The sequence below is a fragment of the Nymphaea colorata genome, chromosome 9 (genome assembly GCF_008831285.2).
Source record: "Nymphaea colorata isolate Beijing-Zhang1983 chromosome 9, ASM883128v2, whole genome shotgun sequence".
In the NCBI taxonomy this organism is placed as follows: domain Eukaryota; kingdom Viridiplantae; phylum Streptophyta; class Magnoliopsida; order Nymphaeales; family Nymphaeaceae; genus Nymphaea; species Nymphaea colorata.
In genome coordinates, this window is record NC_045146.1 from 23,909,802 (window position 1) to 23,935,255 (window position 25,454).

General features: G+C 38.0%; 2 protein-coding genes and 1 long non-coding RNA gene across 5 annotated transcripts; 1 reads left to right on the forward strand and 2 right to left on the reverse strand.

The window, feature by feature from the left end:
• Positions 1–275: 275 nt before the first annotated feature.
• Positions 276–8,935, forward strand: LOC126410355 (uncharacterized). Of its 2 annotated transcripts, none has more exons than XR_007574189.1 (4): positions 276–1,478; positions 4,873–5,070; positions 5,976–6,077; positions 7,991–8,935. It is a non-coding gene; the product is annotated as an uncharacterized LOC126410355 (long non-coding RNA). The 2 variants fall into 2 exon arrangements; XR_007574190.1 differs by having other exon boundaries at positions 276–1,433.
• Positions 8,936–9,897: 962 nt separating this feature from the next.
• On the reverse strand, positions 9,898–11,239 carry LOC116261220 (uncharacterized). The gene has a single exon (XM_031639873.2). The coding sequence runs from the start codon at positions 11,004–11,006 to the stop codon at positions 10,128–10,130; it is 879 nt and encodes a 292-aa protein (XP_031495733.1). The 5' UTR covers positions 11,007–11,239; the 3' UTR covers positions 9,898–10,127.
• Positions 11,240–14,307: 3,068 nt separating this feature from the next.
• LOC116260510 (glutaminyl-peptide cyclotransferase) lies at positions 14,308–24,269 on the reverse strand. Of its 2 annotated transcripts, XM_031638923.2 has the most exons (12): positions 24,111–24,269; positions 23,837–23,987; positions 22,156–22,212; positions 21,329–21,364; positions 19,885–19,949; positions 18,009–18,072; positions 17,531–17,648; positions 17,269–17,366; positions 15,785–15,855; positions 15,616–15,643; positions 14,826–14,880; positions 14,394–14,588 (listed from the first exon to the last, which is right to left on the reverse strand). In XM_031638923.2, exons 1-12 carry the CDS (start codon positions 24,137–24,139, stop codon positions 14,476–14,478), a joined length of 885 nt encoding a protein of 294 aa, XP_031494783.1. In that variant the 5' UTR covers positions 24,140–24,269; the 3' UTR covers positions 14,394–14,475. The 2 variants fall into 2 exon arrangements, with proteins under 2 accessions (XP_031494782.1, XP_031494783.1); XM_031638922.2 differs by having other exon boundaries at positions 14,308–14,588; positions 23,837–24,250.
• Positions 24,270–25,454: the final 1,185 nt, after the last annotated feature.

Below are 25,454 nucleotides of genomic sequence, written 5' to 3' on the forward strand. Positions count from 1 at the left end.
TTCGAGCTTAAATCATTTTTTTTTTACATCAGATGTCGGATGAGGTGACATCGCTATCCAAACCCAACTCCAGATCCAAACCAAGATGTCGTTCCTTGAGAAAGGAGGCAGCCGCACTACCGTCGGACCCGCAACGACCTGCTTGGATCCCACGGTTCAGGTGTAGCGGACCCGCGCCGCGCAACGATGGCGGGAAGTGAGGCTTACGAAATTCCCAATTAAAGGCGGCTGAGGCATAACCGTTTGAAATTCTTGGTATTTGCTTGCTTTCATCATCTCTTCGAGTCCGTTTGTCAATCAATGCGCTGATATTCCATCGTCTCCGGTTCCGGTGGACCAGATGCCGGCGTCGAGGAACAATGCTCTCTCTCTCTTTCTCTGGGATGGCTTTTGTTTCTCTCGTCTGAAGTCTTTACGATGGAAATCCTGATTCTTGGTTGATTAGTTTTTCTCGATCACCAGAGCCCATCAATCTTCTTTTCTATTTATATCTGAGCATTCTTGTTGTTGTGTGGTGCTTCTTCGTGCTCGATTGTTGGTATTCGTTATCCTTTTTTCCCCTTTGGGGTTCCGATGAATCCATTGGTACTCCCTCTTCTTAGATGGCCTCCTTTTTTGTTTTTGTCTGAAACCTTGACAGAGGAATCTGTTTGACCTTCTTTCCCGATTCTTTTTCGGACCTTCTTCCGATTCTTTCTTCACTCTTTTTTTTTTTCTCTTTTCATCGAAGAGCCTATCGTTTTTTTTTTCTCCTTTTTCTTTTTTTTTTTTAAATTGCTTGGTGATTCTTAGTTCTTAATCCTTGTTCTATGATGATTTTACATGCTTGATTGTTGCAGTCTAGCGGTTCTAGTTTTTGTTCCTCGTTATGGTTAAATCTTTTTGACGATCTCCCCCTTAGATGGCTTTGCTTCTTTCTTGCTAGGTGTTATTTACCGTTTCTTGGTTCATTGTTTTCTGATGGATCATCGGAGAGCCTATCTTGCGTCTCTTTTTTCTGTTCCCTTGTTTCCCCTGACATGATACTGATAGTTGGTGATTCTTCATTCTTGCTTCGTAGTGTTCCTTTTTTCTCTTTTAACTTCGTTCTCGGTCTTCCGTGATCCCTGTTTCTATTTTCATCTGAATGATTATGAGAGAATCCGTCCGGTATTCTCTCCGATCCTAGGTTCATCGGTCTTTGCCGATCCTTAGAGAGCATATAACACCTCACCTTTATCTTTTCCCCTTCCTTTGGATATTTCACGGGCATTGAGTTTTGATACTTGAGGGAAGCTCCTCTGCTCTAGATTTCGGTTGTTGCACTATTGATTAAAAATGATCGGGCATTATTTCTGTCAGGTTCTGAGACTCTGAGGTGGCGTTTGTGAGAGGAAGATGGGTGACCTTGGAATAAAGGAACGTTCTGCGGGGTTGTTTTCGTTGGCAAGCAGGTGAACGAGATTGTCAAAAGTTTTTTATCCACAAGAGCTATGCAGGTTTGTTAGAAAAGCAAGTTAGTGGGACTTGTTGCCCTTTTGCTGTTGGATGCACTGGATTCATCCAAGGGGTCTACAGTAGATTGACGGCCTCGCAGTGGTTTTATTTTAGTAAAACGAAATGGTTTTAGTTTTTAACCATTGGAAGATGATGCGTTTCTTGTTTAATATTGTTGCTGGGTATTTGGTTTACTCCTTTGTGGTTGTTGGTTTATGCAACATTCTTTACCTATTGCCTACTTGAACATAGCCAGGATTAATCTATTAGTCAATGATGTCTATCTGAATTATTTGGCTTGGTTTCTTTATTTGCAACAGTATACTTTTGTATTATCCTCATAATACTATTTATAACCACAACGTTATGAGTTATTTATCCCTGGCACTCGAAGTGTTGTGCCCATAAATGTTAAGGAATTATTTGTTTTATATTTTGTTTCAACAAGTTTCTATGCCTGAAAACCTTGATAGGATAATGTGTAATCTTGTTCTTCATTTTCCATTATTCTGCTATTTTATTAGCTGTACATTTATTGAAGAACTTATTTTTCAAAGATTGTCATTTTTTTAATATCTAATTCTTTTCAAAGGTTTAAAATAGGTCATTAAATGACTTCTTTTGCTAAAAAAGCCTAATGCTGAGAATTTTGATTATGATTCATAATGATTCATATAGATGAGCTATGGAAATTGTAGTTTCGATGCACATTTGCTTGCACATTTAAAAGTCAGTATGAATATTTGCAATAGTTGCTGGCTGCAAAGTCTGAGCTGATCTTTGTCGGTCACAAGTGTTTGTACGATTGGATATGCTTTTGCAGAATATGGCCTTATGAAGAGAGTTGGCAAAGCAATTCCATCCTCAATACCAAATTCGAACACCTGTTAGAAAGTGAATGTCTTGACAAGCTAAACTTCAGTTAAAATTTGAATTTTATCAATGTCTTGTTTCATGTCCTGTTCATGCCAAGTTAATATAGGATATGAGTAGTTGCAAGTAAAGTTTCTTCAATCATAATTGTTAGTCTGTCATCACAAGCAAGACATTTTCCCTGTAGGCCTATGTTATTGAACTATTGGATGGTACTAGAGGATTTCATTGACCTTCTTTTTTGCTTGAAGGTGGGATCTCTATGATATATGCCAGAGCCGATGGAGATTCCTTTAGGAAAGATCATATTGAGCATTTTCATGACGATTTGATTAAAAAATTAATGTATCATGGAACACCTTTTATTGGCAAATCAATGGGTTCCTGGGGTAATCTAATTTGTAATTATGGGGGAATACAGAATTTGAAAATTACTCCTGCTTATTCTCAAATTTTCCCACCTTGTGAAATCCAAATCGAGATAGATAAATTTAACAAGTATGAATGTCCTTCACTGGGATGTACCATTAAACTAAGATTGCGGTTATCTGCAAATCAATTGATTGTTTTAAAGATAATGAATTTGGATTGTCATGTTACCAACCAACAAAAGGTGGTGAGTCCAGGTCCAATGATTCACAACTCTTCAAGTCCAAAAAGCCCTATCCTTTTTATGCTAATAGAATTTTGCCTTCCTTATTTCTAGTTATTGTGGAGGGCTTAGGTTGTCCAATTTGGCAATTTGTTGTTGCCATTCTTGACATGAATGAGCAAGGCATCATCATATGATGTAATGATTTGAGCCAATGTGCTGAAAGGTGCATGGAATGATGTTTGTTGAATTGGCCATGTTGTCAACTTGGGCACAAAGAAACTGATGATTGTATTGCAGCAACAAAGAAAATTTTGTGAGAAAGCAGTCGAACAAAGAAAATTTTGTGAGAAAGCAGTCGACCATTGTTTATAGCTTCAAGTTCCAAAAAGGTTGGTATTGTCCAGTGAAGCAACAATTATTTGACCAAGGATTGATAAATACCGCTTTGGAGGACATAAAGAGATGTTTGCTATGAGTATAGTTAGTAATACCTAGCAATTAACTTGTATAGGCATTTTATCACATGTAATATCATGTGAAAGTGAATTAGCACTCAGAAGATTGTGAAGATGACGATCAAACTTGTTTAATAGGAAGATAGCAACAAAAATTCGATGTAAGGGCATGCATTCCATCTGAGGCTGAACATACATACAATGATATAATTGTTATGTGTGAAGTTGTATGCGTGAGGTTCTATTTGTCCTCATGGTTTGGTTCCCTTCAAAATGTGAGTTGGATTGTAGTGATTTTTTAGCACCTACCAGAGCCATTTCTGAATCACATTGTAGTTTCAATTATAAAGATCTATTCGACGGTGTCATGGTGCCTTTGGGAATCTCGTGCTAGGGGAAATTGAACACTTCAGTACTCAATTTCATATGGACTTGGTTGTTTTATTAGATTGATATCTTTCATTTATCCTGATGTGGTTCATTCTAGACTGGATTTCTTACACCCAAGCTCTATAGAACATTTTGTGATGTTGCTTGTACATCTGTACGCTGTTACTTACTTTTGCTAGTGTTCCATTGTCATGACAGCAGGGGAACCTTAGAAGCACTAGGACTTCAATGGGAGTCCAATCAGAACTTCCTAGTTCCAACATTACTTTAATTATCAGATGTTGACCTCAATCTCCTTCAGAACCTAGATTTTACTGATTAACACTTCCACTTTCTGCACAGCTGTGTACTGTTTCAGCGTGTCTTATACACAGAATTGCAGATACTTTATAGAGTTTAGCGTTTCTTGCATTTGCCTGTGTTTGTAATTGCGTGTTGGACTCCATATGACCTCAAGATAAATGCTACAAAAATTATGCTATAAAAATTAGTGGTTATGGGAACTGGCTTTACATTCCTAGTCCTTGTAAGTGATGGGCCCCGTGATTCTTATATTTTTAGTTTCATTTTCCTCCTTTATTCTTTCCGTTTCCAGTATAATTGCATAAAACCACAAAGCTCACTCTCTCTCAACTTTCAACATAGCATGGTGAGGGAGGATGGGGGGAAATTTTGTCGGGTTTTTAATTAATATTCCAAAAAACTTTGGCATTTTCATAAAATAAACCTGTCCATAAAGGCAGTGAAAGTTTCTTTTTTCAATTAATGCACGTTATTGCAAGACCGTTGAAGAACATCTGAGTCTCGCAAGCAAGAGAGAGAGGGATTTGGTAATAACTCATATGGTTACACACACACGTGTAACCGAAAGAAGTTATGAAAAATGCATATAATACTTTTTTTTCTTGTTTTTTATGTTATGGTGTTTTTTTTTAAAAAGACGCTTCTTTTTGTTGTTTTATACGGCTGACTTATTTTTCACATATTTAACATGTCTTTTTCGATTAAGGCGCGATATTTGTGACAGTGCATTCTCATGGATTTGGAAGAGTTTTCTAACTAGATATGTAAATCATGGATTAGGTTGCTGCAGTCTTCAGCAGTACAGCTACAGTAGTGGATTTACTCGAGATTTGGGAGTCCCTTAATCTGGGACATAAGAATCATGTGAATTGTTTGGAAAAGGGAAAATAGAATGCGTTTGGCTCTGATAAAGAGATTTATGGTATTCATCTTGATGGTGAAAGTCATATTCCCTTCAGGCTGCAGCTGAACTGATAGGTAATTTACCTTATTCATGTTTGTCTTGTCCATATTTATTATTTGGAATGAATGTTTTTTTCTGATATCTTGATCGTGGAAATCATATTTCCTCTACCTGAAATGATGGGTTGGCGTACATTTTCAGCGATGAGACAAAATGCTTAAAATTGTTGAAATATTCGCATTTTTTGGAATTTCAAAAATTTCGCGTTTTGTCTAAAATATTGCATTACACTTGTGTGGCGGCCATGCTTCCAAGTTGTCCTCCAAAATGCTTCCAAGTTGTCTTCCAAACAGGCAATGGATACTTGCTGTCCCATCTCATCTAATTCATGTATAATTGGACAACGTATTCATGTATAATTGGAATCAAAGAGTCTGGTTGGACAGATCGCCTGCTGAGCAAGTCTAAGGTTGACCCTTGGACAGCTGCTCAAGGATCAAACATGCTTTTAACATATAGTACAGGTTCCACTTAATTTAACAACCGTGATTTTCGTATCCTCGTATAATGATTTTTCTTTGTTTTCACCGCACTCTTTTTTCTTAAAATTTTGTAGTGAAACTGTCAATATTCATAAATAACGTTTGGGAGTTTTAAACAGGGAGGTTTTTTTTTAGTATAATATGTGGGGTTTAAAAATATTGCAAAAAAGATTTTTTTAAAAAATTAAAAAAAAACTAAAAATAGAGAAAAATAAAATAAGTGAGAAAATAATAACACAAACATTAAAAGGTAAGTAAATTTGTAATAATAAAAAATATTAAAAAACTGTTTGGCATTAAAAAATAAAAAAATGAAAAAAAGTGAAAAAATGCTTTTAGAATGCGTTTTTTTAAGTTTTAAATGGTATTTTATTTTCTTTTGTTTTTTTTCGCGTTTCTTTTAAAAAATAACACGTTTTTCGTGACTATTGTTTCAGGTGCCTTTGCACTTGAGGTAGTGTCCACAAGGACTGATGCTGGACTGCTGTGTCACCTTTCTTTGAACGATGGAACCATGACTGCACCTTACTCGGACATTGGTAGGGCATAAGTAGATACTTAGTTATTTGTTCTCAAATGTGTACTCTTAATTTATAAAAATAGATAAATATAGAAACGGAGATGGTTTCTATACTAAAAGTGGGTAGATTCGTGAACTGGAAAATAGAAACTAAAAAAGAGATCGGTTGGTGGTTATACTGACGCTAATTTTGATTTAAAATAACGAAACATGCATGTTTGGTGAAATAATATTACATGTATTGGGGAAAGTCCACTCTCAATTTCAATTTTTTGAAAGTAGTTAGCTGTACCAATAAGGAATTCGGACAAAAAAAATAAAGCACCTTAGATTGTAGAAGGGATGTTTCTTTCAAAGCAGAGACCGCTACTTATATAAATTCAGTCCTAATCCTTAGGTATATTCTATAAAGTTGAGCTAGTTTTCATGATTTGGTGGTTTAAGTTTTTTTCTTTTTTTCTTTTTTTTAGTGATATGCCCTTGCATTTGAACCTGCTTGGAGCATATAACGATCATTTGGAACCCAAGGGCATAAACACAAGTGACGGCCCTGGTTAGTAGGCAGTGGTGGAGCCACGTGTCAGCTCCTCAATGTTTTTTTTTATTTTCACATTGACCGCTTCAAATATTTGCTTTTTCATTTTTATGACTATCCCTTAAGATATAGAAATTTTTAAAAGAGTGTCCATCCAGCAAATTTTTCTGACTCTGCCCCTATTACTAGGATATAATACGAACCTTATTTTGGTTTTGATAAAGTTTTACTGCACTTGTCAGGTTCTTGGGATTGAACTTTAAGGTGCGTTTACCTTGATCGTTTCAACTGCTGCAAAGGAAATCACGAATAGGCTGCCTCGAAAATGGTTTATTTCCTATTCAAACAAGAAAAAAGGAAAAACAGTAACATGATTCAAGCCTCATTTCTTACTTGTTTGATAATTATGCGATGCAATACTCATTTCATACCCCTGCGTTCTACGGGTTGATGTGAATAATGGGCGAAAGAGGGACTATGCAAGCAATTCTACTCTGTAGCTCCACAGTTTCAACCAAAGCAAATATCAGCAAATCGGAAAGATAAAGCAAGTTCAAATTTGATAACCGTAAGATTGTATCTGAACTACAAACGTTATTCTGCTTTCGAGGGTCGAACTCCTTTAAGATTGTTAAATTGCTAGTAATTGGCCAGCTAGCTCATGTAGTTCCGATACTACCCGACATCTGATTTTAATTTGAACTCCATTAGTAAGTGGACTCAAATCTGTGTGTCAGATTTCTCTTCAAAATCCAACTATGGCAGCTATCTGCATCCAAGTACTTCCGAACTTTGTTCTGTATTTTGTATCCCTAAATCGAACCTTTTACATCCCTGACATCAGGTGAACCCTTCATCTGAAATAGGGCTTCTTATTTGATTAATCAATCTCAACTAGTGGGGTGTGGTAATGGCCACATTCTAGTTTTTCAACTCCACTGTTGCCGGTAAGCAGACCACCTTGGTGTGGTGGTGGCCACGCCCATGGATTTGTCCTTTGTCATTTCTTCTTATTGATTGAGGGCTGAATGCTTGTCACATGCACGCCAGCACAAAGGAAGTCACTAAGTGGCATGAGACACCAAAGCTTTGGCTGTTAGGCCTTTTACATGTTTCTTGATAACATGCATTCCCACTATGAAGGTTAAGATGCATGTCTATGTTATCTCAGACCAACTTTTTTTTTTCCCCTTTCTGAGGGAAGTTATGTTGCCAAATAGAAAACATAATTTGCTGGCCTAAGTTGTCAATGCAGAAGCTGTTCACTACAAGGTTCAGTATCGGTGTATCTAGCTCTACATTTTGATCTTCTGCTTGCTAAGTCTGAAGTGCATGCTGTCCGTGTTAACAAGGTACGGCCATTTATTTAATCATGTTGACGTGAAATCTGCCGTTAGGGAAGAGATGATGTTGTAAGCCGTAGCAGCCAACCAGCAACAAGTTCGTACCAGGAGGACAAGGAAAACGAAAAAAAAACTGAAGGCGCTTGTAATTATCAGAGACCTGCAGTAATGGCAAGGCGGACATGGTGAGAAAGCTTTGATGGGCAATGTATATCATGTTCTAAAATTTACCGGCCATGCAGCAGCAACGTGGTACTAGATGGAGCGGAAGATGGAGAACAGCTGAACTCATTATAATGAAGTTTGCAATTATCAGAGGCCTGCAATGCTGACAAGGTACACAAATTGACTGACCGAGCTTTAATTGGCGTACTATATCAACCAATATGTAAAGCATTTAGGGAAGAAAAGAACATGGTTCTGTCAATGTCCACAAGGGCTCTGTTCATTTGGTAGGGGCAACTTGGCCTGCAAGCAGGAGTACCTGGAGCGTTTTGGAGGTCAGTCAATGTGCATCCAATGATAGTGGTGGTGATCTGTTGCCTTCGTGAGAAAAGAAAACTTCATAAAACGTTCCTCTTCTTTTCCCACAGGAGCACATGGCAAGAAAAAAATAAAAATTGATCCACCATTTCTTTTTTATAGGGTGCTACTTTCTTGGTGTTTTGAAATGGTGCGGAACTCAAAAACCAGGCTGGCTTGTTGTCCTTTTGTTCAACGTTGTCTGCTTTCGTAAATGGTTGGCAACTAATGATGAACATGATTAGGTTAGTTTTAATTCAATGATTGTACCTAGTCTTGCCGATGGGGTTCCCAAATTTTCCAGAAAGAAGCAGATCAAACAAATATGGACCTTCTTTTCAAAGTAAAGCATTGACGGCGGGAAAATCAGCATACTATTCTGTGCAGTGCCGGAGTCTTTAACAGAAAAAGTTCGACGTTGATCGCTATCTGGTCAATATGAACCCACCGATGCGTCATGAAAGAACTTATGATTTTGTGAACCGTGAAATTCTGGCGTATCTACAGCATCCTTCCATCTATACAAAATATGCTTATTGGCTTGTTTGGTGAAGAGAGAATGTGAAAACAGGATGAGTGAATTTCTACTACAGAATTTATTCTGATTCAGAACTACCAATTGTTCTCCGTTCAGATTCTAAGCATCATCAGCATCATCGGAATAAGAACATAAACCGCAAGATAGTTTTGATGGTTTCTACGGTTTAAGTAGTTCTGAAGTAAGTATAGCCTACATCTTTTCCTTTTACTGTGCAAGCTGGGGTAAGCATACCATATTACATTTTAACGTGCCAAATCGCTTCTTTCCTTTTCAGATTTATAAGATACATAATCTTCCTCATCCATTTCTTGTTGGGCCACGGCTTCCTCATCCATTTCTTGTTGGGCCACGGATGAGCCCGACGAAAGTGAGAATGTAAATCCCTTTGAAGGAGGATCTGTCGGAAAACAAAATCTGCGTCCGATAAATAACATGTTCGTTGTTCATAGCATGACATATTGACAACCCAGAAAGCCATCACCTAGCTTACTATATCTTGCCTAATTTGATTGGCATAAATCTGTTCGAGTAAGCTGCAGCTTGATTTATTAGGCTTTTCAACCATGCCTAACTCTGTTAGATTTAGATACGGAAGAGTGACGCTTCCAGTTTCACAATACGTTGGAGATTTTTTCATTCCCTTTTCTTTTGAAGGTTCACGGAATCATATTCCTGCTTGTGCTTTGCTTTTCAGTAACTCTTTCGGATTAATTAGAGATGAAGATGAATTCAGGCTTCTTCCTTCCAAACGTGCCCTCATAGATGTAAAAAATTTGTATACTTCCCAGCCCACAAACATCTGCTACTGCTCTGGATTGCAGTGAAGGATGCCCTCCCTGTGTATTGACCTCTTTAACATGCTCGGGTGTGACTGCCTTACACTAACCGACTGCATCGGTTGCGCAAAAACTCCGTTCATTTTTCATATCCTTTGAATCGAATGTAATGCAAAAGAAGAGAGAGAAAATGTTTCATCAAAACAAAAATGGTTATATCAAAACGTTCTCTTGTACGTTTTTCCTTCATAAAAACAACTGCTGTACACAGAGATGGCTGCTGCAAAAAGGCATAAGCTCTATCTATTGATGAAACAAACAAAACCCAAATAACGAACAGGAAACAAGCTGTTTATTGTGTTAGAATGTTGAGAATGGACACCCTAGTGTTGATTAGCCCCCTAAATATAGACTCGTTCCCATGCTCCAGGCCATTAAGGCAGTCCTCCAAAGCAACCATACTCTCTAGTGCCATCTTAGACGTTTCATCATCCAAGCGCCCTCTGCATCTCAGAACACAGTCCAAGACAGAGTCTGCATCAGCGATTTCCTTTATACTCTCAATTCTTCTCTTAGGCAAACCTACCCATTTGCCAAAGACCCTTCTTGGTGTCCAACACAGACCAGAGACTATAGAAATGGCTATGGACACTGTCAACGCTTTGACATCATTGAAGATGGCTAATATCTCCACCTCTTCTCTTGAGATTTCTGCTGCTGATGGCTTGATCATGCTCTTCAAAACAGTTATCAGTTTGGTCATCTCCTTGTTGGCTTTCTTTCTGTGGCCTATGAAGGACTGCGCGTTAGCTTCCATGTTGGTCGAATCTCTCCTTCTCAGCGAGATCAGAGTGCTCAGGTGGTGCTCCTTGAGGCTTGACAGGACTGTGCCCACAACGCCAAAAACTTCAAGAAACTTAAGTAGATCATCTAGAAGGAGATTGGCCCACCTCTCATTGTGGGAGACTACTTCTTGAGTTTGTGGCAGCTGAAGAAAGTCATCCATTGTGTCATACAAGGACTTGAGCATTCTAAGGCCTGATAGCAGATTATTGAAAGTGGAATCCTTCTTGATGATCCACGCGGTGATCTTGTGCATTTGATCCTTCACCAGGGCTAAGTCCGGGTGAGCCCTGCATGGCAAACTGGTCGAGCGAACGTGGCACGATTTCGCGGCCTTCTGCGTTGGTGGAAGAGAGAGCGATCGCTTGAAAGCTGAGTAGACCACCATGTCTAATCAAGTTGGCTTTTGCAAGCAGCTCGATGCAGTATCGCCCTTCAATCTTTTTGAGCGAAGCGATAGATCAAAAGGAAAGGGGAGTTTATGTCAAGAACTCGACTCTTCAATCCTTGAGCCACGATATAAGATTGCAAGGAAGGATGAGAACTAGAGTTTTATGACAGACGCTTTTCCTCCATACGGAGGATTTATACAGAATCGCTTTGGGCGTTGGATCTACACAACATTTTGGCTTAGTTTAATTGCACACGGGTGGCATGGTAGCCTGGATAGGGATTTGTAGGAATAACGATTAGTTGGCACTGTTCATGTTGCTCTGTCACCATCACGTGGCCAATCTGACGAGTTTTCAGGAATTACGAGGCGAGAAAACGTGTACCAATTAGTTTAATCGTGCATGCGGTAATATGATCGTGGGGAGGAGATTGATGTTCATGTCAATGAAGATTTTACAGCTGCACGCACACGGAAGCCTTTTCTTTGAGGTCACATACTGGAGGTCTTCCCTTCTAGCAAAAGGGAAAACGCGGTCGTCAGACGGATTCGGATTCAAATCACAGCCACCAAAATCAAGATTTTAAAAGTATTCTTCTGTTTACGTTCGAACTGAACTCCATGAGTGCTTTCAACCAGTTTGGTGGTCGAGAAGTTTTTTTAGTTTCAAATAATACACTTGAGATAAATGCTACAAATTCAGTGCAGAAACTCCAAGTTTACGTTGATACACAGCTTGAACTGTGTCTATGAAAACTCACAAAAACTTGAGCCTGATCTGCTAATCGTGATATCCCATTGACAGAGTTAATGAGCTTTCACTTTCCCTCGACTTTTCACATTAAATGAGCAGCACCTTCATAGATTTCTTTCTGACCAGCGATTATCTAATGCGCACACGCGCATACACACACACACTCCCACTGAGTTTATCATCAGATTTAAAATTCAAAAGGAAAAATCGTTTTCTTTATACCAAGACTGATATTCTCCGCCTCGTGAGAAGTAACACATAAAATTTTATCAACTTGGGTGATGTCTCTCAGTCTTAAGTTCCTCGAAAACAACATGAAGCAACTGGCGAAACTGCGGAAAGATGGAGCCAGCTGGTGGCCCTTCCAGTTGGCTCACGCGTAGGGCCTCTTCGCCCCTCTCCTGGCCCTCTGCCATATTCGCATCTAATCTGCAATGCCACGTTTAAGTAAAAGAAAACACCACTAAGATCATGCAATCTAAAGCTGTATTCAAACAGGAACTATTTCTTATTCCTCAAAGGAGCTCAAACACGTGTGACCCTCTTTAGAGAAAAGGAAAGAAATCCTTTTGTTGGTCGTTAGTGGCACAAGAGAAGCCAGCGACTGTTGATCTATTGGAAAGGGTGGTAAGGCCCCTCGTGTTTTAGGTCCACTCTGTGGGATTTTTAGGAATTGAATATGCCAGGTAACTGGATTCCCCAGGGAGGGGATTTGTGGGTTTCGCAGATCTTCCACCATTGGCCCCGCCATGATTCAAGTCATTAGCATAAATTAAGTGGGGGAGGGTGGGGGAGAGGTGGCCAGTGAGGTGCTGAAATGGCGCCTTGATTCCATGGATGTGTGATTGCGAGGGGAGAGATGTGGATTGAGGGTATTTCCAACTCCAAGACATGACAGAGTGGATTGCCGGCTACTGCGCTTTGTCTCCAACTGTGCCGTAGTCCTCCTCTATACTGCCTAAAGATTCTCTCTCTCTCTCTCTCTCTCTCTCTCTATATATATATATATATATATATATATATATATATATAACCAGATGAATATTTTGTGTCATTAAAAACCATCCCAAAGAGGTAGCTTACTGTTTATATATAGACTGTTAAGATGGTTTATATTCACTTTATTTGACTTTAAATCAATTATAACATTTAAATTATTTTTAAATAAAGAATACGGGACAAGTCCATACAAGTTACAGCATCAAACTGATTCACTGCCGATGTCAATATTGTCATTGTACTGTTGTACACGACAATCATTCGTGTAACATCTAATTTGAGGGTTACCATCTAAATTGCATTCAGTCAAGCTGTTGGCTGGATTTGGTGGTCTGATAGTATAGATGTATTCAATATGGTTCTTTTTCGATCAAATTTGTATATCTTTATCGACCTCCAAAAGCGGTTCTCTTAATTTGTCCGCCATTAATTTTTGGGTCATAAGAAAATCTTGATATACTTCCAACTTTTGAGATAGATAGAGAAGGAGATGAGATTTGCATTTCTAGAAGGTTTTTTTCTGATTTCACATATTTAACCATGAAGGCAACAATGTCCAAGAGATTGCACACTGCAACTTGCGTTTGTTACCAGGAGGAGGTAACGTCTATCTAGCTGTCCAATGCTCTCCCTCTAATGAAATCATCAAGCCGATTATGACAACAACAGCTCTGTCCTAAAAGAAGGTTAAGAATTCTGTACTCAAATGCATCTCCTTGTATAATCTCGCAAATATCTTGCTAACACAACCTGTTAATAAAAAAAGAGAAAAAAACAACATGCCCTTCTCGATTACACAACTGGTTGCCCATTGTTTTTTGTGATAGATCCAGGTGGGTAAGGTCCCAACCATTCACAGTGCCAGCTAGAGGTCACCCGAACATTGAGAGCTGGATCCAAACAAGGAGAACCAAATTCCATAAATCAGTTCAAATCCATGTTCACTTAGATTTCAATTTGACCTCAATAAAAAGAAACACTAGAATTCCTTTAAGAAATGAAAAATCTAAATCATTGTGCTTTCAAATGATCCAATTGTATCCAGGCTACCAAGGTGCAATGCAATTCAGATTGGTTTTCGCCGAAATTGCTGTCGACGTCAGAATACACGCCTATGATACGACCCGCAAGAATCTTTGCGTTTTAGCACGCCTTCTAGGACGCAAGCAAGCAGGTTATTTGCTTTTTTGCTCAGGAAGAACGAAGGATATTTCTCTGTTACGTGTCCGAGATCTTAAATTGGAGTCAATAGATTACATCTCAATGGGCCTTTTATTTGAAAGTTGTTAGCAAAAGGGTGGGCCATATCAGGAAACTCGGAAGCATGTTGCTTTCTGTTAAAATTAAACCCAAAAGGTTGTCCCGTTGCGGAAAATTTTCACCTCCCATTTTCATTTTCTCATGGGTTAAGAACTGGGCGAAATATCTGTTTGAAGATAAGCAATTTGAGACAAATGGAAAGGCCAGAGAGGCACAGTCTCGTAGCAGTGGATCTTGGATTCAGCTTCTAGCTGAGAGCGGCTTACTAATACTTAATAAGAGAGCTATTGTGCAGTTTCTTCATCGCATTGCCATCATTATACGTATTTAAACCTCACATGGAGATCTACGTTGAAACAAATGCTCACCCATGAATAGAAATATGGAGATTCAATATTGAGAAATTGTTCAAAACTCAGGACCGAAAATTGGATCCCACCGAGTAGAGCTTGTTCAGTAAGCATTGCCCGCTTTCCTCAGCTGGCAAACATTCACAATGTCTTCATAATGTTCCTTCAGTGGCTGAAGCTTGATCTCGTACAGCTTTGGCCAAAGTTTTCCGGTAACTGGGGAAGCCAAAAGGTATAAAGAGCATTAAAACTTGTAATATTGAATTTCCATATACCCAAGCATGTGCATCAGCAAGTCAACTCTTATGAAAATATTTCCAGGACCAACAACAGCCAACCATCGATTTTCTGGGCGTGCATAAGTTAAGGCAATACATTTCTTGAAAATTGCTTTCTTAAAACCTACTACATTATGAAATTCTACAATAAATGAAACGAAGGAATAAGACATACCAAATAATCGTTTTTGTTGTGCATCCCATGCAATACCATTCAGCACATCAATTTCCTGAAAATTTAAGAACCTAATAAGAAACAATTTAATTTGCGTTCCTTCGCATTGCTTGCAAGACTAACTAACATGTTCTCGATCAACTGACCTTTTCATATGATGCAAATAACTAAGATATGCAAAAAAAAAAGGTGGAGCCTTTCCATATGAGTAGACTAACTGCAATGTGCTTGTCTTTGTGACGGACTCACATATTTGAAAAGGACAACTGGCAAATGTGCATGTAAAATTGAAGGTATCAGTGGATAACCTCCAATTCATTGAAACATACCAGCAGAAGAGAGGAACACCAAGGGTATCACAGACAGGGCAACACCACTGAACAACCAAAGAAAATTAAAGGGAGTTGCATTTCATATGTTTCCAGAAACTCTCCCACTCCATAGCAATTTCAATAGCCAAGGAATGCCAAGAGATCATCATGACGCATGACACTGGTAATCTTTTGAACCATGGGAAAACTAAAGCATAAGCAATGAATTGAACAAGTGCTTCATGCTGCAATGAATTAATAATGTTTCAGTACATCAACATATGTAAGTGTAATCATGTGGAAATCCTCATGATCATCTTTCGTTTTTAAACATGACCCAAGCAGGGCTGTAGGGCTAACATCACATAGCCAATCGTAAACAAGTATGAGGATGAAAGATATAATGTACGAAACAAGGGAAAATGCAGCAATACATGGATTCTGTTTACAATTTTTGAAACATAAAAAAGGTGACTTACATTATGGGCGGATGCATATAAATTTTGCCTGTAGAAATGGAAAATAACATCAAAATAATGTGTTAAAGAAAAAGAAAGAAAAACTTTGGCAATAATAAAATTATTTGACGCATCAAAAACATAATTTTTGTTTGATAGCAGTACTTTGTAGGCAAGCACAGAACCAGACCTTAATTTATGCAGGAGAATCCATCCAAGCACTGATCCTGTTTTAGGTGAAATTCTAGCAATACAATCTGACTGCATCAAGTAGCAATTAAACATGTGAAATTGAAAAAGAAATGATACTACAATTTACATGTATGGAAACAAAAATACAAATAGGGGAAGACCAAATATGGGCTTTGATAAAATATCAGGCAAATGGAGAGACTATCATCAAGTATTACAACTTAACCCATAGAAACTGTCATGACTTGGAGAAAAATCTTAGCTGAACCTTCATAAAGCCCACTTCCAAACTGCGATTGGTTTCCGTTTCAGAGTCTTCCATCATGTTGCTAGGTGTTTAGAGAGGTATTATTTTATGTACATGCAGAGAGGACATGGAAACCGACTGTGAAAATATATACCAAAGCCATATATTGTTTTCTTATTGTATTCATACTCCTCCTCACAACATGGAAATTATGGGCAATTATATGAACTGAAATGCCTAGAGAACTAGATATAATCAGATTAATGAATTTTTTTACCTAATATGGTTGACATAAACTAAAGTCAGCATCAAACAATAAGAAAAAATTTATTTGGATAGGCATCTGGATTGTGCACTAGATGTAAGGGTATCTGTGAATGTATACATGTACATGTGAGCATGCATACATGTGTGGGTATAGATGCATGAACACAACTTGCTTGATATGTTTCACCTTGTGTGTGTATGTGATTTTTTTTTTAGGGGGGGGGGGGGAGGGGGGAGGGCGGCCGGGGAAGGTTGGGGTGGGTAGATAGATACACAAAAGTAATAAGGTGGTTGACAAATAGTCAGTACATTAATAAACCAAAGCGCCATATGACATTTTTAAGGTTAAAGGATAATATCATAATACAATGGATGAAATAAGTATATGAAAAGAGACAAAGCTGGACTTAGTCATTGTTGATTGAGGTCATAATTGGACAGAAAAGGGCTGAAGATGCATTTCCACACACAACATGTGACGGACCCTGTTCCAGCCATGTCCTGTATCTACTCCCACGTCCTGAAGTTTAAAAGTAGGTGTGATCTCCTATTGGGTGTTTCCAGTCACATAGGTTTCACATAGTGAGAACTGACTGTTAGACACACACAACACGGATGTCCAATTGTTCATAAGTTCCAAAAAATCACTAAGTGACCATCAAGTATTTAACTCCTAGCTAAGAAAGATGAGCAAAATCTGCAGTATCTATGAAGAAACTGTTAATAAAGATGGAATTCATACAGATGTTTCACAAAAAACAGAAACACCAAATGCAATCTCACGTCCTATTCATGGAGCATTTTTTGCTAATAATGACTATTATAATGGTAACACTCATAGATGCATGTCCACAATAGAAGAAATTCAAGATCCTGAGTATTGCATAATTGATAGCTTAGAAAAATCAAATGCCTGCAATTGACAGAGGAGACCTTCATCTCATCTAACTGATAGTTCAGAAACTTACCATCCAAATATTTGCCCAGACTTCACCATTAATGTACTCAAGCTCATTTAAGTATAAAATTTCGATATCATTGTACTTAACAGTGGTTTCACCAATTCCTGCAGATCATAGAGGTGATAAATAAGGAAACAAATATCAGATGAAAGATATGGAAGTCTTGACACTTGAACTCCTCTCACATAACAGCAATGAGAAAGTGAATTGCCGCCAACCCAAGATGAATAGCATGATGAGATCAACAATCAATGCTTGCTTGACAAACCTTTCAAGGTATTTGCATCTAACTTGTACAAAGTTGAAGTGCCATCACTCCCAAATATAATATTCCCATCAGTAGCCAATCCCCAGCCATCTTTCATATGATGAGTAAATGTTCTCAGCTGCAGAAAGAAAGTAAATTGAGCACAACTGCCATTCTGTTGACAAAGAAAGATTTATCCCAATACATGCTCCTCCAAAAGAAGTATAACTGTGACATACAATATCAAGACGCTCCTCCAAAAGAAGTAAGTGTGCATAACATTGATTTTAGAACAAAGTGTGCATAAAGAAATAACAAACTTGTTAGTTCTTTGAAATAGATGAAAAATAGATTGCTTTCATAATATATTAGATTCATTTAAATCTTAACTTTTCAAACAAAATATAGAATAGTAGTTTGAAAACAAACAATGTAACTTTATCATCTGTTGAACATATAATAAAGACTATGAGAGAGAAGACAAAGTTCGACCACTAACTTGATTAAGAGTACTTTTATCATAGATGAAGCCTGTCTGTGTTAGCCATGTCACTTGAAGCAACCTGCACATAAATGTATGGAGTTATTGAGTTAATTATTAGATGTGTATCTCCAAGCAGAGGTCTTCTGCAGCAAAAGCAATACTCTAACAGGAGTTGTTTGGATATTTCCTACAGTAAAATTGACGAAGACAAGTAACCAGTTATACAGACAGAAAAGTTGTTGAGAGGGACAGGGTTGGAGCCAAGGGGTGGTGGCAGGGCCCGGCCACACACCCACCACCACCCCACCCCCCTCCTCTTTACTATTTTGGAAAATGAATTTTACCAGTTAAGATTTACAAATTTTATTTTCGCACCAGTAGAAATTTTGAAAAATACAGTGGTCCCTGTGACAATCAGTCTCTAGACCATCTGCCCCACTCAGAAGCAAAATTCTGGTTCTGGCCCTGGAGAGGGGCACAATATTCCACAAACTCAACAGTTAACAAATAAATGAAATTTTTTTGTTTCAATTATCATACTAAATATCTTTTTTCAATATCAATTTTTTTAAAAATTTACTATAGCTTCAGCTTATACTTCAAAATTTATTTTTATGTTTTCAAGTATCTCTTGAAAAAGTATTTAAATGTGATGGGATTTATTCTTGTCAAGACTTTTCTTAAAGTGAGATTTTCAAAAGATTTATTAGTTTTAAACCAACAGTAATTTCGTCATTCTAAAAACAACAAAATGAGAAAAGTAGGTGTTTTCTTTTCCTTCAACTTCTGTAAGCAACTAAAGCACATATAAATCATATATAGGCTCTTGAATACAAATAATAGAAATTTATGTTTTTGACAAATGTGAAACGTTCAAAACTTCAAAAGCACCTTACAGGATTTAACATGTACTTGTTTACTGCTACAAATATTAAGCTCAAATAAAATTTTTGAAAAATTAGCCCTTAGAATGAATTGTATATCGAGAGTAGATGCAAACTCAAAACTGTTGTATGCATTTAATGCTACTCTCTTCCTTGAGAAACTAAATGACATCTGTGCATATTACGTTTTTAACATTGTTATAGACTGTTTGAGTTAATTTTTCAATTTGAAGGGCCAAATGGAGATAAAAAATAGCTAAGTCAGCAACCTATAGAACTAAAGGGGCACTAAATTCGAAGAATCTTGATCATAATTTCTTTGTCAATAGGAAATTTACAAGCTACGGTGGGCAAGTGGCCATCTGCAGCATAATGTGGCTCCATAATTGCAAGCAACTCAGAAGAATGTCATTGTCTGCGGGTATGTGCATGTGTGTGTGCAAAAAGAGGAGAAGGTTTCGAGGATTCCCAGAGATGCTTGGATCTACATAGTACACACTGCCAACTAGGTATGATTTATTTTACACCCATCAAAGAGGCATTTTGGATCACGAATCAGTTTGCAAACATTTCCTCAAATAGAAGGCAGAAGTACAAGTCGTACCAATATGGAAAGTGTAAAACTTGTCTAAGGGTACGCTATATTTAATCCACTGGTTAAGGAATCACAGAATCCTAAAAGAGTACTGACTTTTGGTAGGTTGTGATCTTTTTCTTTTTTTCCAAAATGTGATTATGAATCAAGAAAAAATGTTATCAATTGATGATGCAGTGGAGCCAATCAACTCATTCACCTAAGCATGAATCAAGCTGCTGTTTCTGACATAAAAGATGCCTACTTCACTGAGAACAGATGATAAATGAAATACAGGTAATGTGTTGCACTAGCAGATTACAATATCTTATGAAAGTGCCGGAATAAAGAGGAAGAAACCACAAGTTCATTTAGATACTTGATAAGCAGTGGGAAAATTACTCCAGTAAATTGGATAAAGGAAATTAAAGACCTTTCACCAGACATCGTTAGGCCTTCTCCAAAGTATGATTTGTCCATATGATGAATATCTAGAACCTGCCAATCGGATGCAATATTCCAATCAGTATAGTTCAGATTTACCATAGGACAGCTGTATAAAAGGAGCTTTGAGAAAGGATTTTAGATTTTCCATAATGGTGCTCGGCAGAACTAGAACCTGATACTGGTACCTAGAGGACCCAGCAACAGAGGAATGTAAAGCATGCTAGAAAACAAAGGTCTTCTGGAAAAATAGCATCCTTATATTGGGAGAAGAACTAAGGCCTTGGTTCGAAACCTTAGCGAAACTCCAAACCTATTGGAACTGAACTAGACATGACTGCACAAGAATTTTCTGCAGCTCATATCCAGGTCAAACATTTGGGAGATTCAAGTTGGCTCCAAGCAACTCAGTTGGGTTCATTTAGCAGTTCAGGAACAGAACTGAACAGAAAAAAATTGTTTAACAAAAGTTCAGGTTAATATAAGAGTGACTATTCTGTGAATGTTATGATAATATACAGAATGTGTGCTCCTCAGAGAAGGTTGTCCTTGAGCTATAGCACTTTGAAGCTAACTGGACCCATTTAAAGTCTATGCATGCCCGTGCAAATATGTTGTCTAGCCAGAAAGATACTAGGCTTGTCTGGAGTAATTGGTCACAGATCATGAGTTGCCAAGTTCCCCAAGCATGCTAGGGTAGGTACAACAGTACAACAATCTAACAACCACCTTCGGCATTCTGGGATGCTGGGAAATGCTGAAACTTGTTCCACAAGTCACAATGCAAAGTATGGAACATCCTACAGATTCTCCAAAAAAGTGTGCTGTGTACTAATCCCTTTTTCCAAGTTGCCTAGTTCCTTCTCTCCTTTCTACTTTAGTCTTTATTAATAATCATGCACTTCATAAGAATTCAGAACATACATTTCATATCAGATAAAGCCAAGTATATATACCATAAGAGCCATTCTGTAGAGTTACAATCACACCCTGGCTCCAGCCTAGGCAGAGGAACCTAGGCAGTCCAAATATAAAAGTTTTTTTTTTTTGAAATTCAATCCCTTCTTTTTTAATTTCTGTCTACTGGTATATTTGATAGAAGTAGAGTTTCTCCAAACCCCCACCTTGATCCTTGTTCCACTTTTTCTTTTTCCCTATTTTGTTTACCACCTAGGCCCCAAGTAGGGACCACATAGGCCCTGCCTAGGCCTTATTATGGAGTCTGCTGCTTAGGCCGGCCTAGCACTTTTAATTACTTAAGAACCACATGAATCTCTAACTGAAAAATGTATTTCACAAAGTAATATTCTACCTTTTATATCAGATAAAGCCAAAGACATATTGTATGAGGTGTATGGACAAAGTATGCAGAATGATACTGATCTTCAAATGAGGCATATGAACACAATGTGCAGAAGGATAGGGATCTTCACCTTCCCAGTCTGAAGATGAACCCGGCGAACTGAGGACTGTAATTGCAAAGCCACATATCAGAAAATTCATGAACATAACGATGGAATACATGCATGACTTACTGGCAAACATGAGAGGAACAATAATCATATTAAGAAAATTTCAGCAGACAAAGGCCAAGAGAAATTTTTCCAAATTCTACTCAAGGATAATGTCAAAGCATAAATCCAGCAACATCAATAGCAGGTGCACGTATTAGATATAACCCTCTATTACCACAAATAGCTGTAACCAAGAATAGGAATCAGGTCACCACCTGTTTCACCTTTTCACATTTACCAGCCACAGGACCAACTTGAGGTTAGCAGTGTGCTCACATCAGTACACCTACATCTCTGGCAGATCAGATGTGTGGGTCCAACTTGTTGGGGAAGGCACAACGGTGGTTACCTCAAAATGAGAAACCACAGAGACTAGGCATCCTCTCATAACAAAACCATTAAATGAATGAATTATGAAGGCCGAAAGAAAGTATCAAACATAAAAATATGGACACATGCACCCACATGTACACGGATGAACTATCAGGACTAGACAAACTAAATTAGGGGAAAAAAATAACCAAGGTTGAGTTTGTTCGGTTAGTTCTTCACACAATGTTGATTTGAATTCTTCCTGCTGCCGTAGAAACTGAAAAACTGTTTAGCAGCAAGAATCTCAAACCCCTGAGGTATCGATCTTTGCTCAAGTACAAGGAAAATGCAAAAGAGATGGAGTAGGTACAAAATAATTCAACAATATGATACAAGAAATCTGAGAATTATCATCTTGAACTTATGAAACTAACCTTTCCATAAAGACCAGTCGACTCATAGAATGTATCATTTCCACCATAAAGGAGGCCCTGAAATAAAAAACATGACTAATAGAGTTAACTCTGCAGCAGAATTTTGTATGATAGATAGGTACGATCATGAAGAGTAATCGCTGGCTGTTCTTGAGAAACACTTTGTGCAATATGACGGTCATAAATAGGAAAAGCACATTGAATATGATAGTGCAGCAATATTGATTCCGCTGGAGAACTATGATCAGCGCGGAACCAAGATTGAGAACTTGAGGCAATGGGTTCATCCAGGGACTTGTTAGGTAGGAGGCTGACATGATTTAGGAATATGTGTAACCATTTATGTTATTGAAGCTATACATTTATGACATAAAGATTTGGGATTAAGTTTTACACGTGATTCACCGAGACATACGGGTTCCCCTATCCAAGGACAGGTTCGAACCGTAGTTGCAGGTCCCAACCGTATTTTGAAAATACCGCAGTACAAAGGAAGAATAAAGCTAAAACAGTAGAATATTTAGAAACTATCAGATACTTATTTCTCTCTCAATATTACCATGATAATATCATAGGACAGAAAAAAAATTGTTATTATTGCTATTCTCTTTTGGTAATATCATAGTATAGAAAAAAACTTGTTATTATTGCTATTCTCTTTTATATTTGCTCTGCCTTAATTATGTTCTTTCTTCTTGGTGTTTTATATCTAAATTTTTATTACTTCATTTGTTTTACGTCTTTTGCTATTTTTGTTAATTCTTTTGGGTACCTTCTAAGATTTTCAAGTGCTGAATTTCATGAGGTTGAACAAAGAATTTTCATCTTCAACTTGTACCCAACATTACCCGTAAGCGCACTTTCGCAAATCGCATGCCACGAGCATATGGGTATGACACGCACATCGAGAGCTTAAATCTCATGTTCAAAATTTATATTAATGATAGTAATAATAACAACAAGAATAATAATAATAATAATATAACAACAATAAGAGCCGATTTAGTCAATCTACAAACTTTCTAATATTTTTAGGTATAAGATATGTATTATTGAACATTGTCTGAAAAGTGAAACATTGAGATAACAACATACTTATCCGGGTCGGAATTCATCTTCGTGCAGCCAATCTGTCTCCCTATCAGCAGGACAAAATGACGCGTTCTTGTGTCATACCCATAAGTTGCAGCATTCAAATTATGTTAGAAAGTCTCTCCGGTTTAACTTAACTGGTTAAGGCTGGTGGACCGTTAAAGTCGGAAAACTTTTTTCTAACCGACTCCAAATCGGGTCAGACTACTGCCTATTGTATCCCGAATCGAACCAAATCCAGAACGAAGATCTCCGATCCAGATCCAACTGCCAAGCAGAAAGTAAGGGGGTTTTGCTGATCTTGGTAAATTGGCATTCGGCCCAAAACGACACCCATCTCCCTTTTGTATAGCGTGTCTCCCTCCCTGATTCAGCAAAGGACGACGACTTCTGCCACTGAACCATTGACCCGGCTGGATACACACATCATCCATATCCAGGATGTCCGGGAAGATCAATTCTTACTGAAAGACTTATTCACCATCACCACCATCATCATAGTAACAATCGCTCATAATAAGCAACAAGCAACAGTAACTCCGAAACGGAAAACATTAAGAGATCGAAGAAATTGAAGAACGAAGAATACCTGCGTGAAAGCCGTCTCGTCGTGGGGAAACTCCTTGACGATCTCGAAGGAGTAGAAGAGGGAGGGAGAGGCTGAGAGCCGGGAGGAGGAATTGGCGTAGAGCAAGGTCGCCAAGGAGAGGAAGGATACTGCGGCTAGGATTAGGGCCATCCTGCGATTGAAGATAATGGATTTCATGAACGAATTCGACTCCAGGGAAGAGTAAGAGGAGATGGAGGAGGAGAAGGAAGAAGAAGAAGAGGAACGAGAGGAGGAAAGGGAGATCGTTGATCGCCTTGATCTCTTCTTCAGAGCCACACCCATCAAGAGAAACCGAATCCAGGGAATTTTTTTCCCTGGATTGGGGCCTCTCCGCTACCGAATCGAGCGGAAGAAAATCGAGCTGTGGGGATTTTTTTGGCGCCGTCTCAGGACCGCGGGACGGGAAGACAAAAAGAGAGAGATATTTTCATCTCAAGACCTACCTTTTACGTAAAATTCCAAAACCTGCTGATCGATTTATAAAATATCGAGACGCCTGCTTGACTTTTGCTTGCAACTATTAACGGGTGTCATCGTCTCCTTAACAGCTTAAAATCCAAATCTGCTGAGCAAAACCACAATAATCAGGGACGCGAATGTTTCGCTTATAGTTAAATATTGGATTCATATCCAAATTTAAATAATTTGACTTGATTAAGAAAAACACATTTGGTTAGTAGTCAGATTCAAATTTGATATAGACTTTTCTTATTAAATTTGCGGGTATCTAATTAAAACATTAATATTCAAATCAAATTACATACATAAATTTGAATGCATTTAGGGTTTTTGAGGCTGGACCACTAGATTTCATCCAAAAGATAGTCCCTGAATTAAAATTCTTATAGAGGGCAGGTAGTTTGGTTGGTAAGGAAACGACTCGGAGCAGGATTTGAACCGCATTTTTTTTTCTGGCTTTTTTCTGAACTAAAACGCTCCACTTCTACCAACTTTGGTGTTGACCCGATCAAATTAGAACAGGTTATGTGTTCGGTATAGAGCACATGTTCGGGGATTCCCTTCTACTTCTACCAACGTTGGTGTAGACGGGGAATGTGTTCGACTTAGAACACATGTTCGGGGATACCCCTCTATGCCATGAGGCCTGGTGGGCCTTCAAATATTTAATTTAAAAACTTTAATTTGGTATATGTTGGGGGATTCCTGTTTCAAACATTGAGATAGACTCATGAAATATTAAAACCCAACAATGAATCTGTCCAAAGTTACAATGTTTGATAAATCTGTTTCAATATTTGAGAAATATTCATTAGATTACAAAACGCCATTTGGGGTCAGTGATGCACAATAATTTCTAGATAATGATTTTTTGTGGAAATACAATAACAAAGAGTTGCACATTGAAAGGTATTTGTTATTGTATTTCCACAAAAAATCATTATCTAGAAATTACTTCAAACTTACATGAAATTCAGAAAAAATATAAACACAAGTACCAAATTCTGAAATTTCATAAAGAAGCGAGAATGCTTAGAAAAATTCAATTGTAACAATAGATTTTCTTGTCCCTCCAAACTTCTAGAGAATATCGCATCCTCACAAAGAAGGTTATCGTGAAGTTAACGAAGTCCCGTTC